Source organism: Bison bison, unplaced genomic scaffold (assembly GCF_000754665.1).
Source record: "Bison bison bison isolate TAMUID 2011002044 unplaced genomic scaffold, Bison_UMD1.0 scf7180017864471, whole genome shotgun sequence".
Taxonomy (NCBI): Eukaryota; Metazoa; Chordata; class Mammalia; order Artiodactyla; family Bovidae; genus Bison; species Bison bison.
In genome coordinates, this window is record NW_011495032.1 from 22659750 (window position 1) to 22676735 (window position 16986).

General features: G+C 37.4%; 1 protein-coding gene across 1 annotated transcript in view; it reads left to right on the top strand.

Annotated features, from left to right (window-relative positions):
* LOC105003631 (chromosome unknown open reading frame, human C2orf69) overlaps nt 1-14971 on the top strand; it is a 15489-nt gene extending 518 nt beyond the window's left edge. Inside the window, exons 2-3 of the mRNA XM_010860930.1 lie at nt 15-121; nt 10589-14971. Of these exons, the coding sequence (XP_010859232.1) occupies nt 15-121; nt 10589-11416 (935 nt within the window). The 3' untranslated portion in view covers nt 11417-14971. The remainder of the gene's footprint in view (nt 1-14; nt 122-10588) is intronic.
* Nucleotides 14972-16986: the final 2015 nt, after the last annotated feature.

Genomic DNA, 16986 nt, shown 5'->3' on the forward strand with positions numbered 1-16986 from the left:
GCTGGCGGCGGCGCCGGCCGGGGAGGGACCAGGACGGCGGGACCTCTCTGAGGACCCGGCGAAGGAGGAGGTGCAACCGCCGCCCCAGCATCACGTTCTCTACTTCCCCGGGGATGTGCAGGTAACCCGCGGCCTGCCTGGGCACCTGTTCCTTCCATTTGTGCATATGCGAATTCTCTAGATTCTTCTCTCCTACCTGGTGCCCGGTTCCTTGCCTCGCCTGAACACACCCACACATATGCTTCGCGATCTGGCTCCGCGCAATCCAAAACCGCCTCTTCCACGCCCCGACCCCCTCCTCAAAGAGCCCTAGAGGGTAGGTGTCCTTGGAGGGCCGCGACCTCAGAAGAGCCAGCTGTCAGTCCAGGTTTCGAGGGAGTGGTATTCAAGACATAGATATGAGACAGTGTATTTATTCTAAAACCTCGTTTCTCAGAAGGGTGTTGGGGGAGCAGGAGACAGAGAAATGGCTTTTAAATTAGTATGTAGTGTTCAAAAAACGCTGGCAGTTCTTAAAAAGCAAACAGAAAAACTAGTACTATGGTGTGACACTCTTAGTAACACTAAGAAAGGGAGAGTGGGTGGCAGAAAAGGGACAGTAATTGCTAAGCATGGCAATACTTTCATGCTCACCTGAATTCTGTGCTTTTGTTTTTGTGTGCGATTCTGTTTTTATTATTAATTTTGCGGCTGCAGGTAAATATTCATGGATAGGTTGTGTCTTAATCTAGATCTTTATCTAGAACTGCTTTGTCTTGAGTGGGTAGCCATTATATGTAACTGACTATATGCACTTCAAGATTTCTAATTTGAACAACTCAGCAGGAAGAGCTTCCATTAGTTGAGAGACAAGATGATGAAGACTACAGGAAGAGCAAGTTTAGTGGCAAAGATCCAGAGATTTTAGATTTGCGGTATCTATTAAATGTTCAAAAGGAAATGCATATGTGTAACTAGCAAGTATAAAGTTGCAGGAATAAGTCTAGGCTAGAACCCAAATGTTGAAGGTTGTCAGAATATAGGTAGTATGTGAAGCCAAGAGACCAAGAAAGAGATCACAAAGGGAGTAAAGGTAGTCAGGAAAGGTCTAAGAACTGAGTGCTACAGTATTCCCCAGTCATTAAATTTATCAGAAAGATAAGAAAGGAGTGTAACTCATTGGGTATTCACATATTTAATCCTCATTGATATTATACAGCATTATTCCCATTTTGTAGTTGAGCTGGCTGCAATACAGATTTAACAACTGGCCAGATATTTCATAGCTAAAATGTGCAGAATCAGGGATTAAACCTAGGCGATCTGGCCTCAGAGCTTTTGATGCATTATTCTCTATTTCTTCCCTAAGATACCTGCGTTTTTGGAGGACTTCATACTCTGCATAAATCAACAGTATATCACTGTCCAAAAACCTAATGGAATCTCAGGCTATGTAAAGAAATGGATGAGGTCAAAATGAAAGGAGGTATTAGACTGACTATATTTAGCACTTTATAGACTTCATCTGAAGATATGTGCTGTATTCTGATTGGCACTCTTTAAAAACATTTAGTGGGCATGCAGTGAAGGTTAGTTACCATTATTATCATCGTCATTATTATAGATGCACGCTGCAGCTGGCCCACAAAACTCTGGAAGTCACTGTCAGCAGTGCCATGCTGATTTGCCAAACTGAGCAAAAGGGCATCAACTGAGTAAATTAAGTTCCTTCTCTTAAACTGAAATACTCGATTTTTTTCATAGTTTTGATTAGCAGCCAACTAGACCAGTCAGTTATTTGGAGGGCAAGAGAAAAAACTACATACACCTTCATCATTATCTGACTCCGGGAATAGTTTGTTAGCATATGTTTTAAAGCATTAATTTCAAAAACAATAAACTAATTGTTGCACGGTTTAATAAACACATTCAACTTTATTTTAACTTTACCTGTGTATACTAGCACTACCCAAGAGAACTTTCTGTGATGGTGGGAATGTTCCATGGAAATGCTCTGTATTTGCACCATGACAGCATGCAAAAACCTTAGGGGCTACTGAGGACTTGAAATGCAGCTACTGCAATTCAAAAACTGGACTTTTTAATTCTAAATTTAATAATAGCCACATATAGTTATCCTTTTGTCCACTCGATACATCAGCATATAAAGTGTCTTTACCTTCTAAATGTATCTAGAAGTGACAATAATTATTTAGAAATCTTAAGTCAAATCATACCACACCTCTACTGAAAACTCTCCACAGCTTCCCATGACACTTAGAGTAAAAACCAGAGTCCTCTTGATGGCCTGCAAGGTACTTCACTATATTTACCTTTCCCACCCTGTAGCTTCTGTTTTTTTAGGCGCCTCACTTAGGCATGCAAGATCTAAGTTCCTTGACCAGAGCTCCAACCTGTGGGTCCCCTGCAGTGGAAACGTGAAGTCCTAACCACTGAACTGCCAGGGGATTCCCATCCCTTGGCTTTTTTGACTGTCTCCCCAGAAGGCTCAGCCACACTGACCTTATTGCTCATGTTAGGCACACTTGACCCCAAATGCTTTGCCCATACTGCCTGGAACACTCTTTCTGCAGATGTCTGGAAGGATTCATTACTTCCCCTTTCAGTTGCTCAAAAGCTGCCTTCACAGTGAGGCCTTTTCTGACCCTCCTATTTAATAATCATACATGTGCACAGGATCTCTGTGAACTTTCTCTTTTTTGTTTTTATCCATTTCATTTACTATATTAGTTATTCATCTTGTTTTTCGTCTTCCACTAGTATGATGAAAGCTTCATGTATGTTTTCTTTACTGTTACATCTGTGATGCTTAGAGAGTGTCATGAAGTAGGTGTTCAGTAGATAGCTTCCTGAATGAATAAATGTATATAAGTTCCTTTGAGCAATGCCTTAAGTGCTACTTGGTTGTTATTATATGAAGTGCTTTTAGGTTCAGATTTCCTTATCTGTGCACTTGATTCTTTTAAGTCTAATGTTTATCCTTATGAAATTTACCCTGTTCATACAGCTCATCTTTTTAGTGTATGGATCCTTTCAGAACTCTTATTTCCATTTATATCATATATAGATTAAGTAAGCATTCTTTCTATGTCTTTATTTTTAATTTGGATAAATATTGAATGGATTAGGGCCAACAGAACTTTGTAGGATACCTTTAGAAATTTTGCCTTATCTTAACACAAGATTCATAATTTGGTGTTAATTGGATCTGGTTGACAGTGTAATTTTAAATCCTAATTACCATTACCTTTTTGATGTTCTTGTAGTCATCTTTTATTGTATATCCTTTTTTATGCCACACTTGTCCTTTTATCATTTGAATTACAGGAAAGTTGAGGCCACAGTAATTAACTTTTCTTTAGGTACTTCTTGATGTGTTTCTTATGATTTTGGAGGGGGATCAGAATTTTTTTAAGTAGGTATTTTCCAATTTTCTTGTGTTTCTTGCTTTTTAAATCCTCAGGATATAGAATTGTACTACCTCTTTTTTTAAGTTTACAATTTGATGAATTTTGACAAGTACAATTATGTAACCATCAAAACAAACATATAACCCAACATCTCCATTACCCCTAAAGAGAGAGACCCCTGTGCCCTACTCCAATCAGTTTTCTCAGCCACAGGCAATCACTGATCTGCTTTCTTTCACTATAGTTTTGCCTTTCTAGATCTTCATTAGTTAGGAATCATGTAGTATGTAGTCTTGTCTTTCTGGCTTCTTTCACTTAGTAGTCTGGCCTCTTTCACTTAGTCTAATGCTTCTGAAGTTCATTCTCTGTGGTCTCTATCAGGAGATTATTTCTTTTTAATGCCAAGTAGTTTTCTGTGTGTGGGTATATGATATAGTTACCCATTCAGTAGTTCATAAACATTTGGGTCATTTCCAATGTTAGCTTTTAAAAACTTGTGCTTTCCTAAACAGTAGGATATATAGATGAGCATGTCCTAAGTGTATGTCTTGGTGAGTGGGAAAAGACTCACTTCTCCTGTGTGACTCTCCTTTACTTCTTACACTGTTACCACACTCAGGACATTTCTAACAATAGACCCCCCACACCAAACAATTCTCTACACCACCAGTTAGGTATCCTATAATTCAGTTCAATTCTAGAGTTATCCAGTCTCCACTATCTACCTGCAGTTAATGTCAGATTCCACATCTCAAGGCTTCAGTCCCACAGGTCTGTTCCCCTCCCTACTTCATATGCCAGTCACAAGTCTCAGGTTGTCACCTGAGCTCATGACTGACCAGCTACAGATTGGGGTTTAAACAGTCCCCTCCTTGGGTTCAATTAGTTGCTAGAATGGCTCACAGAACTTTGGAAAACAATTTACACTGTTTACCTATTTATTCTAGAAGGATATGATAAAGGATACAGGTGAACATTCAGGTGCAAGAGATGCATAGGGAAAGGTACGTGAGAAGAGGTGCAGAGCTTCCGTGCTCTCTCTGAGTGCACCGCTCTCCCACACCTTCACGTGTCACCAGCCTGGAAGCTTCCCGAACCTGTACTTTGGAGATTTTTATGGAGGCTTCACTGCATATGTATGACCAGTCATTAACTTTATTTCCAGCCCCTCTTGGGAGAATGGAAAGTGGAGCTGAAAGTTTCAAACTTCTAATCATGTCTTGGTCTTTCTGGTGACCATCCTCTGTCACGCATGAAGTTTCAAGGGTTTTAGGAGCTCTGTGCCAGGAACCATGGGCAGACACACATACGCATGCATTCTACTATTTCTCATCTGATTGATGAGAAACCCTGGGGTTTCATGTGCTTGTCAAGCAGCCTTCTCAGGCTGGTTCCTGTTAATGGTCCTTCTAGCTTGCTTGAACACGGGATGTCCGCTTTATGCTCAGTGAAGATAACCCCTTGACCCATCTTTTTATGTAAGTACAGCTTGTAGCTTATATAGCTTTCCTCACACTGGTATAAGAGTGGTCCACCTAATTAAGTCTTTATCATGGAGATACATGTCAAGTTTTCCTGAAAATCTTTGGAACCAGTACTTCAGTACCAGTATGGGGTGGGCCTTTACATTTTTGCAGGTCAGCCAGCATCATTCTTTGGAGTAAGCACCGGGTAGTCTCTCCTCCAGGAGATTCTCTGGCCACCCGCCTCACTGGGGATGAAGAGAATCAAGCCGCCTACCCTTTAACCCCTACAAGGAGAGTAAGTGCATTCTATTCCCAACTGGGATGAAAGCTCTCTCAGAAGAATCTTCCTGCATTCTTCCACCTCTTCTGTAGACTGGCCTTGAGTAGTAGCCTGGGTTGCAGAACTGGTTTTGACAACCTGTTAGCAAGTCCTTAGGGGCTGTCTGGTCTCTCTTTTTAGAAGTGCTTATCCATTGTTCTTCTGGGCTTCTTAGACACAAGAGTAACAATTTTATTTTTACATTTTAATACACACAGTTACGAAGTATGAGCATTTTCCTCCTCTGATCATGTAATGTGGGGTAATCAAAGAAAACACGAAGTTTTTAGGTTTACCATCTCCTGTGTGGTAGAGACTAAACAAAGTCATAGAATCTTGTTCATTTTAGCTCATTTACTAAACAACTATATGTAATAAAAACAGCTGTGTGGTTGGTAGGGCCTCATTTTCCTTAGCTGTAAAAAGAGTTTAGGTATTTGTGCTTTCTTTTGTATTTGACATTTATATCTAATTATGAACCCATAGAATAATTCAGTGTTGGCTCTGTTCTTCCCAACTAATATTTGGCTATCTTTATGAAGACTTGACTAATATTCCTCCTACTTCAGACATAATAGGAATTCCACTTCATAATTCTGGAATTTCTAACTAATACTGCAAAACTAAACTCAGATATTTATGGAGCTTTCCCTAATTTCCCAGAACATGGGTTAGAGTCTCCCTTCCTCTATGTCCTCCCACAGATATCCCTGTTTTACAGCAATAACCATATTACCTTGTAATTGTTTATCTGTCTCTCCCACTGGACTTTGTTCTTGAGGGACTATGCCTTTCTTATCTTTGCATTCCCAGAACTGTGCTTAGTGCCCCCCAAATGTCAGTTGATGAATATATGAAGAAATGGAAATCAAAGTTTAATAGGCAAAGTTTTTAGTTTGTATTGGAAACATGTTGCTTCCCTTTCTGATGATACCCATGTGTGTACGTGCATGCCCACCTACACTCCTCCCCGAGGGATATTTCCTTTCATGTCCATCCCTCTCTTCTTTACATTGGTGCCTGAATTGCAGATTGTTTAATTATTTGCAAGATAGGGTTCTGTATAGAAAAAGAGGGTAGATTTCTTATAGGTAGGGACAAGGGAAAGGGCCCAAATTTGCTTTCTCACTGAAATAAAATAAGTATTTATCCAAAAAACAGGATTTAGATGAGCCCTTTCAGATCTAAGCTCCTATGATAATTTTATATCTCACAAATCTGGATGTGCAGAAGGCAGTAGCAGAATCCATAAAAAATGATAGCCTTCTGGGAATAGATATTTTTTTAACATATATGACAAGCTTAATATTAATGAGATACAAACTGTTAAGAAGAACTTGAGCATCCTGTTGGGAAAGTTACTAAAGAATATGAACAGAGAATTAACAAAAAAATGAAAATTGCCAGCAAGCATAGAAAAATATTCAACCTAATTAGGAATGAAAATATGCAAATTAAATCAAAAGACAGACATCATTTTATCTTAGTAGCAGAGATTTTTTTAAAAAAATTAATGCTAATAGCCAGTGTAGGTAAGGATATGAGAAAATAAGCTCTTGTATACTTCTAGGGGAGTAGAAATTGGTATTAATCTTCCTGACAGGAAGTCTAGAAATTATACAAATCTATACTTATTGATGAGGAATTGTGCCTATAACATTTTAAAGTGAAAACTCTATGTATAATTTTGTTGAGGGAAGAAATAAACATAAACATTCTTGTATATGTGTATGTATACTAAAGAACACTGGAATTCTAGACACCAAAATTGTAATAGTGATTGTTTCTAATGAAGGTTTTGTGGATCGGTGGTTTTTCTATTTTCCTTATACTTTTATATATAGACTTTATAAATTTTTGTAGTATTACTTTTATTAGACTTAATTTTTTAAGAGAAAAATGTGCGTATTGCTAAAAATTCAGTTTATTCAAGATCATACATTGAAAAGTCAGTCTCCTTTTCATCCCTTTGAATGACTGAAGGCAGTTTCTGATTTTCCATTCTTGTGGCTAACCACTGTTGGGGAATTCCCTGGTGGTCCATTGGTTAGGACTGTATGCTTTCACAGCCAGGGGCCTTTGTTCTATATCTGGTCATGGAACTAAGATCCCACAAGACTTCCCAGGTGGCGCTAGTGGTAAAGAACCTGCCTGCCAATGCAGGAGATATAAGAGACTTGGATTTGATCCCTCGGTTGGAAAGATCCCCTGGAGAAGGAAATGGCAGTCTACTCCAGTAATTCTTGCCTGGAGAATCCCATGGACAGAGGAACCTGGCAGACTACAGTCCATGGGGTCACAAAGAGCCAGCCATACATGACTGAAGTGACTTAGCACACATGGAGGGCTGACTATTGTTACTGATTTATATGTCCTTCCAGAGACAGTCTATGCTGATGCAAACTTTTTTTCTTTAAACACAAATGATAGCTTATCAGTACAGGGGGTTTTTAGCCTTTATATTACAAAACATATGAGTACTTATAGAGCTGCCTCATTCTTCTAGAGCAGGAATAAATGTCCTTATACATATTTATTTATGCATATGTGCAAGTATAGCCCTGAGATAAATTCCTAGAATAAGAATAACTAGGTCAAAAGAGAAGTGCATTTAAAAATGTTTGGTGTATGATTATTATAAATAAGGAAAAGTTACAGTTCTTTTTCTCTTTTTTATACCCCCATATCCAGTCCATTAGCAAATGCTGTTGCTGACTTGAAAAAAGGCACATGAGTTGCAAGTTAAGTTTTATTAGGGGCAAAATGAGGACTACAGCCCAGGAAACAGCATTTCAGATAGCTCTGAGGCACTGCTCCAAAGAGGTAGAGGGAAGGTCAGTATAAATGTGGTTTTAGTGAAAGGGAAGTACATGCAATCAATCACATATTTTCTGCAGAAGGTTTCTGCTAGTCACTAGGATCAGTCATCACCATGAAGGGTTTTAGTGCTTTTGTAGATATGAGGAGATGCAAGAATTGGGCTCATAAAATCAGCTCCTAAAAATACCTAACTATCTGAAGATCCATTCTGCCAGTTTTTCCCAAAGCACAGAGTGTCTCATTTCCGCTTTCCATCCTGAACTCTTTCCAGGGAGTGTTAAAGTCAGCAGCTGCAGTGGCACCTGAGTTAATCCTTATAGAGGCAGATGACAAGTGCCAATTTGTAGTTGACACTGTGATTCTGCCTTCAATATATATTCAGAATCTGACTGGTTCTTGCCACCTTTTACTTCTAATACCACTCTGGTTCAAGCCACATTCTCTAATTGGGCTTATACTTCAGTAGCCACCCACTGCTCTCCCTGCTTCAGACTGTTGCCCCTTCGCACATAGGAGTCAGATTATTCCTTGCAAGGCAGATTATATCAGCCATTTACCTCACACCCTATCAGACTAAAGACCTCAGGGTATCTTACAAGGCATGATTAGCACCTCCCCTCTTCCCCACCAGGGGCTTTCCTGATAGCTTAGTTGGTAAAGAATCCACCTGCAATGCAGGAGACTGCAGTTCAATTCATGGGTCAGGAAGATCTGCTGGAGAAGGGATAGGCTACCCACCCCAGTATTTGGGGGCTGCCCTTGTGCCTCATCTGGTAAAGAATCTGCCTGCAATGCAGGAGACCTGGGTTCGATCCCTGGGTTGGGAAGATCCCTTGGAGAAGGGAAAGGTTACCCACTCCAGTATTCTGGCCTGGAGAATCCCATGGTCCATATAGTCCATTGGGTCACAAAGAGTCAGACACGACTGAGCGACTTTCTCTTCTTCCCCAACAATCTCTGTGACCCTCGTGATCACTTTTGCACCTTCACTTCACTGGTGGAACACTGGTCTCATTGCTGTATCTTAGTTATGTCAACCATGGTTCCACTTCAGGTCATTAGGTCCTTTTGCAGTTCCTTATGCTTGAAATAATCATGACTCACTCCCTCAGCTCCTTCAGGTCCTTCTCAACTGTTGCCTTAGTGGAGACTACCCTGTGTTTTAAATAATAATCTTTCACCCTCTCCAAAACTCTGCAGTCCTTTTCCTCTACTTTTGTTACATTCCATTGCACTTAACCACCTTAAAATATCTTGTGCTGTCTAGCTAGTAACTACTTGTAGCTGTTGTCCATTTGAAATTTACTCTAATCAAAGAAATATATTTTAAATTGCATTTAACTTTAAATTTAAATCTAAAAACTGTTACTCAGTTCAGTTCCTAGAAAACTTTTTTAAGTGTATTTGAGCAACTTGGGTATGTGAATCTACTTTTGCAGCTGTAAATCTTATGAAATCTAAATTCAGATCAAGTATTTCCGATGAAAATTTAGCACCCAAATTGAGATGTTATAAGTGTAAAATATACACTAGATTTCAGAAACTTAGAAAAAGAAATGTAGTAATTTCAGTACTTTTTATGTTGGTTACATGTGGAAATAATATGTTACACGTGGATGTATGGGGCTCGATAAAAATATATTATTTAAAAATAATTTGGGATTTTCCTAGCAGTCCAGAGGTTAAGACTCCATGCTTCCACTGCAGGGAGTATGGATTTGATCCCTGGCTAGAAACTAAGATCCCGCATGCCGGAGGGCACAGCCCCCCCAAAAAGAAAAAAATTCATCTGTTAATGTCTTACTTTTTAATGTAGCTACTAGAAAATTTTACGTGTGGCTCACTGTATTTCCGTTGGAGGGTGCTGTTCTGTTGACTTACAGAGTTGTTTATTACGTATCTCTATATTAGAATGTGCACTCTCTGTGGGCAGGGGTTTTATCTGTTCTGATCCATGACTGTCCAGGAGGTATCCAGTACATTTTATAGAATAAATGAATTTGAGTGAATTTCCCTTTTTTAAGGATATTATGAATAAAAGTTAAAAGGAAAACCAAATTTACATACATGTCCTAGAATGTATAGGACATTATTAATATATCAAGTACTTATAAATAAATAGGATGCAAATTTAAAAAGGCAAAACAGGCACAGTAGAAATCTAGATAACTAATAAATATATGAACAAAATTCATTTAAATTTTTAATAAATTCAAATAAGTTATCCTGTGCCAATGAAATTTAACAAAGATAAAAGAAAAACTATACATACTTCTTTGGAAGACAGTATTGTAGTCTATATAATCAGTCTTAAACTACGAATATTCTTGAACCTAGTTTTTCCACATCTAGGAATTTATTTTTAAGGATGTAATCACAGTAATGTTCACTGTAGCTCTGTAATACTAAAATCTTACAACCAGGAAGTAATAAATAGATTTATAGTTTTCATTTTGAGTACATTAACCATAGGTCATTATAATGTACCAACTTCCTCCACAATAAAAATGGGAAACTAATTTTGTGGAAATAATTTATTTAAATGTGTAATGTTTATCTTTTTTACTTTTCAGAATTACCATGAAATTATGACTCGTCATCCTGAGAATTATCAGTGGGAAAACTGGAGTCTAGAAAATGTTGCCACCATCTTAGCCCACCGGTTCCCCAATAGTTATATTTGGGTGATAAAGTGTTCCCGAATGCATTTGCACAAATTCAGCTGCTATGACAATTTTGTGAAAAGCAATATGTTTGGTGCTCCAGAACACAGTACTGACTTTGGAGCTTTTAAGCACCTTTACATGTTATTAGTTAATGCTTTTAACTTAAGTCAGAAGAGTTTGCTATCACAGAAGAATGTGAAAGATTTGAATAAGGACTCCAAAGCATCTAATTGTCGATCCACTTCTTCTCATACTACCAATGGTTGCCAGGGAGAAAAAGAGAGGACCTGTGAAAAATCTGATGAGTCTGCTATGAGTTTTTTTCCACCATCATTAAATGGTGCTTCTTTTACTTTGATTGGATTCAGTAAAGGTTGTGTTGTTTTGAATCAGTTGCTTTTTGAATTGAAAGAAGCCAAAAAAGACAAGAACATCGATGCTTTTATCAAAAACATAAAAACAATGTACTGGTTGGATGGTGGTCATTCTGGAGGAAGCAACACTTGGATTACTTATCCAGAAGTCTTGAAAGAATTTGCACAAACAGGGATAATTGTTCACACCCATGTAACACCTTACCAAGTACATGATCCAATGAGATCTTGGATTGGAAAGGAGCACAAGAAATTTGTTCAGATACTTGGAGATTTTGGTATGCAGGTGACTAGCCAAATTCATTTTGCAAACGATGCTCCTTCCATAGAGAATCACTTCAGGGTTCATGAAGTATTTTAGACTATAATATTATTAATGTAGAAGAGCAGAAGCACTTTCAGAAAGTGTTATGAATTCAGATAATGAGGATGTAAATTCATAGATGCAGTGTCAGTTTTTTTTCCTGGGCATGGGGGAAGGAAGCACACATTCCTAAAATATGGGTGTAATGTGCAATAATGTTCCTTGTTTGTAAATGTATTTAATTGGGACTGGGTTGGAATTACTTCATTTGAAATTTAAAAGGTGATTTGTGATAATCCTACAAGGAGATATAAGACCCTTAAAAATGAAAAGTTACAATACAGTCCTTATAAAAGGCAGTGAAGATTGTTATTGTTGGAAATAGTTTATTTTCTGAGTAATGTTTGAAACTAATTTTGGTGATACTTTAACAGTAAATAGCTCTTTCGGACTCAAAACTTTTGAGTGGAAATACTCTCTCTTCAAACAAAGTGAAGGCACACTGATGTTTTCCATCATTTTGCAATAACTGTACCCTGCCTCTTATGTTTATAAACTCATGAAGTTATTCTTCAATGTGCCATCAATTGTTTTTTCTTAAGAGTCAAAATGTATTTGTTTCCACATATCCAAGAATGTGCAGTAGTAAAGAGTTGGTTTTAAAAATATTACACTTAAGCACTGTGGCTTACTTTTTAATTGACAGCTTTTGGATAAGACATTTTGGAGTTTCTTAAAATTTGGCAACAGTTCTTTTAGAAAATTGTTTCAGATTGAACATAATTGTGTATATTGGGTAAAAATACAGATTTAAAATCATTTCATCCTATCAGTCTTTTGAAAGAGATCAGCTTAGGTAAAATGTAATCCTCTACTTTGGTACAGCTCTATTAAAAAGGAGACAGATTCTATAGATTGAAGTCACTGTTTCTCCTGCAGCATGATTTTGTCTGCCAAAAGAAAGCAGTTCTCCTTGGCCAAAATGCAAAATTATATTGCTAAAAGAAAAGTTAAAAGGGAAAGTTTGAAGATACAAATGATTTTATTTTGGCTGAAAAACTGAATTTGCTTAACACTGCTACATAAATTGGGTGAGGTTTCCTTCTGCCCATTTTTCTTGACCTAGATAAATATATTTTGAGAAACCAAGATCTAATAAATGTCAACCAACATTGAAACATAGCTGTGTGATTACAATAAAAAGTTAATGGTCTTTTAAAAATTGTTTATTAATAATTAGCTTTTATGGGTTGTGAAATAATTAAGCAGGGAAGTAACATGCTGTTTTCAGATTGAAAAAACAGACTGAAGCTTAATATCTTAATAAACCAGAGGGTCTCAATATATAAAACAATAATTAAAATGTTAATTTCTTGGTTTCTTCCCAGAATTATATTTTAATAACTTGGTAAGTACATTCCAAATATTCAGACTTATAAGAAAGGATTTTTACTTAACAGATACTTAAAATTAATATCCCCTAATTCTATGAATTGCAGAATAGTATCTTTCAATGGTTTTCTAAACGGATAAAGTACAATAGTTTTATGTTGCTTTGGTTTCTTTTAAATACCTGCTGTTTCTTTTGAGACCAAAAATTCCCAGCAAGGAAACAAGTCAGTCTGATTCTAGCATTTTATTTATTACCTTGTCTTAAAACACCATTATTGATTGGATAGCTCCTTTCAATATGTTTTAATAATCCTTGGTTAAATTTATGTATATCTAATGTAAATAGCTAAGTTACTAAGTATTTTAATGCAGGAGGAAGGAAAGGCATTTCTTTTTACGAATTAACTAAAATGGAAAAGTATGACTTTCAGCAGAAGGAAGGATTCATTTAAAAATCTGAGGTATTTAAAGATCTGGTCCTTGTAGCTATCTCATCTTAACTATAATTATTATATGTTGAATGGATATTAAGAATTACTCTCTGGGACACCTGGAATTGCCATTGCATCAAAATGAGACAGTGTTGAAAGGTAGAATTATTTTCTTGAATGAAAATATATTCAAGTTGATCTATACTCAAATATTTTAATACTTAAAAATTTGTTCTTTTTCCACATTTGTTTAAAACTGTTACAAATGTTAGTGTTTCCTTTTGGATTGTGCTTTTGTGTTTGTGTCATGAGTCAATTGAGAAAAGTAGTCAAATAATGTTAAAGTTGTTACCACCACAGCATGAATGTACAATTGTATTAAATTTAATCCACAGAAGTGTATTTGGATGTGTGCTGTATGTTAACTAGATTTGTTTAAAACTTTAGATTGTTACTTAGAAAGCAGCTATTTCTCTCCACTTTGCCAGTTTGGATTTGTTAATGTTTTCATTAATGTCCCTAAGTTTTCGTACAAGCAACTTTGAAACCTTTCCTATATAAATACATCTTTCCTTTAAATTGCTCTACAAAAATTAGCATTATTTCCTTCTGTTGGATTTCCTAGAGAACAAAATCTCTCAAAAATAAGTACTTCCTTTTTTGAGCTAATCACCCAAGGTCTGTATTTCTTTAGTTGTCATCAAGGGACCTGGTTAAAATAAGGTGTGATCTGTTTTTCATTTCATTCGTGCAATATCTAAGCCCCATCGAGGGTAAAGAAGGTTTAGGCACAGGATACAGTGTAGACAAAACAGTCCCAGCATGTGAGTATGGAAATGTATAACATATTAAGATTGAAGAGTAATGTATGAAACAAAAGATACTATTCTTAAAAGAGCTATTATTCTGTTACACATCATTTAAGGGCTTTTAAGAGAAACCTACTTTAGAGGATAAGACCTCTGTGAATCCAGGTTGCTCTTTATAAAAGCATAGAGGCCAAGGATCTCTTAGTGGTACAGACAGCCAGAGTCACTTAGGATGCCATTTTAGTATTCCATTTAATGGAACTTGAAAAAATAAAATATAACTTCGGTGTATTTAAGACACCCAAATAACCGTGGCCTGTATGTGTCAAAAAAGACTTAGGTAACCCCGGTAGAGACATGTATGAGTGCCAATCTGTGTTAGCTCCTCCTGACTATCTGTTTTTCAGCACGGGGCAGGAGTTAGAACAGCACAGTTCCAACTCCATCTAGACGTGAATCCCTGCTTTCTGCATTTTGGGGGGTGGTCAGCTTATAGATAGATTCAACCTTGATGTCTGTTGGTAAATTTAGATCGGTGAGGAAAGCCTCATTACTAAGGTTCTTTTCAAATGTTCACATAGCTGCGGTTCAGAAGGAAGGAAAGATAGGGAAAAAGCCGTGTTGACCTATAGTTTCCCTTGTTCTGATATTTCATCAGTGACAAGTTTGAAGTTACTGAATAATTAGAATTCAGATGTAATTATGTGCCAAGACAAATACTATTGTTTGTGAAAAGATGATAATTACAATCTTCACCGGGGGCATTTTTAAATTTTATTTTGAAATAGTAATATACACCAGGGCAACAACAAAAAAATCAGATAATAGGTAACTGCGAATTCCAGTCTGCCCATCTGCTTGTATAACCTCAGAGGTGAGCACTAGTTTCCTATGTATCCTTGCAGACTTGGGGCCTCCCAGGTGGCTCAGCGGTAAAGAACCTGTCTGCTAGTGCAAGAGACACAGGTTCCACCCTCCCCCTCCGCCCCCTCAGAGAAGGAAATAGCAACCCAACTCCAGTATTCTTGCTTGGGAAATCCCATGAACAGAGGAGCCTGGCTGTTACAGTCCATGGGGTTGAAAAAGAGTTGGACTTGATTTAGCAACTAAATATACACAGTGTTTACTTACAGCACGTTTCTTTTATACAAATGCTAGCATACTGTACCCATCACTTCCAACTTTTTTTCTCATTTAATTACCTTGGGAAAATACCTTGCCAGTACATACATACAGTGTCATTCTTTGACTGCACAGTATTTCTTTGACTGCATACTTAGTCTTTCTTTGTATTCCTTGTCTAGGTAGCAAGCAATGCAGTGAGAAGTTTTGCTAGCAGAGGAAAAAATTCCTATGTGCCCCTTGAACTGTAACCAAAGAATAACTATATAATGTATTCCTAAGTATTTGAGATGAGCTGCACCTAAGGGAGAAAGAATGGAGAATTACTAATCTGGTCACCACAACTATAATTTCAGTTTCTATCACCCAGCTGTGTGAGCCAGAAAATGATTTAAGCAATCTGCATCGACTAGATGATTTCTAAGATCCCTTTCAGCAACAAAATTCTGAGATTTGGAATTCCTGAGAAGTTGTAATATACCGTGTAATAGTTTACATATTAAAAACATCTCATTTGGTCTCAACCAGGTAGGCAAGAAAGATTAAAATACTTTGCATTTAAAATAAAAGACACATTAAAAATTATGACCAGGAAAATAATTTTAAAGCATCCTAAAGGATTCATCTCTAGATATTACAATTTAATGCTACAATAGGAACCACCTCAATTCTCTAAGCAAAGGAATATAATTAAATGGGAGCCAGCACCAGCCATCAACTATGTGCCTGCCCTTGAGCTATCCCCTTTATTTTTGTAGCAACCCTATAAAGTTCAAGTTTTACTTTAAAGATGAGGAAAGCTTCTTAAAGGATTATATAATTTGCCTAAGGTCATCCAGTTTACTTTCCAAGTAAAGTGAATTAAAATGATTATTCATTAGGCAAATTGTAATCTCACATTTACTTCCTAGTTTTCTACATGATTCTGGACATAGGTATTTTGTTCTGATTCTCTTATTGGCTAACAAAAACGGGGGGGGGGGGATGGTTATTAAAGAGTGGACATAAATACTGTTCAAACTAAATCGTTTTATTTTCCTTCCTCAGGGAAAAGAGTTCTTCGCTTATCCTAAGAAATAACCAAAGATCAAAATCTGGTAATTAGCTATAAAACAATTTCTTTTCTGACACACTAACTCTGTTGACCTGAGTAACTTCCATCTTTCTTCCCAAAGATGCCTAGGAAGTTTAGAATAATTTTCTTTGTATTTTTCCTATTTGTCATGCTGCTGCTGCTGCTGCTAAGTCGCTTCAGTCGTGTCCGACTATGTGCGACCCCATAGATGGCAGCCCACTAGGTTCCTCTGTCCCTGGGATTCTCCAGGCAAGAACACTGGAGTCGGTTGCCATTTCCTTCTCCAATGCATGAAAGTGAAGTGAAAGTGAAGTGGCTCAGTCGTGTCCGACTCTTAGCGACCCCATGGACTGCAGCCCACCAGGCTGCTCTGTCCGTGGGATTTTCCAGGCAAGAGTACTGGAGTGGGCTGCCATATAATTTACTGTTTATAGGCTTCCCTGGTGGCTCAGACAGTAAAGAATTGGCCTCCAATGCAGGAGACCTGGGTTCAATCCCTGGGTCTGGAAGATTCCCTGAAAAAGGGAATGGCTACTCCAGTAGTCTTGCCCGGAGAACTCCACGGACAGAGGAACCTGACAGACTATATAGCCCATGGGATCACAGAGTCGGACACAACTGAGTGACTAACTTTCACTTTTTAAAGCTGAAATTAATCCATTCCAAATACAGGGTATGAGTGAATGTATAATTTTTATTAGAGAAAATTTTCTCCATATTTGAAATGCACTAAATCGATGTAATCAGATTGCTTTGTATCAGCACATTTGTGTTCAGTAAATACATGTGGTCTCTCTT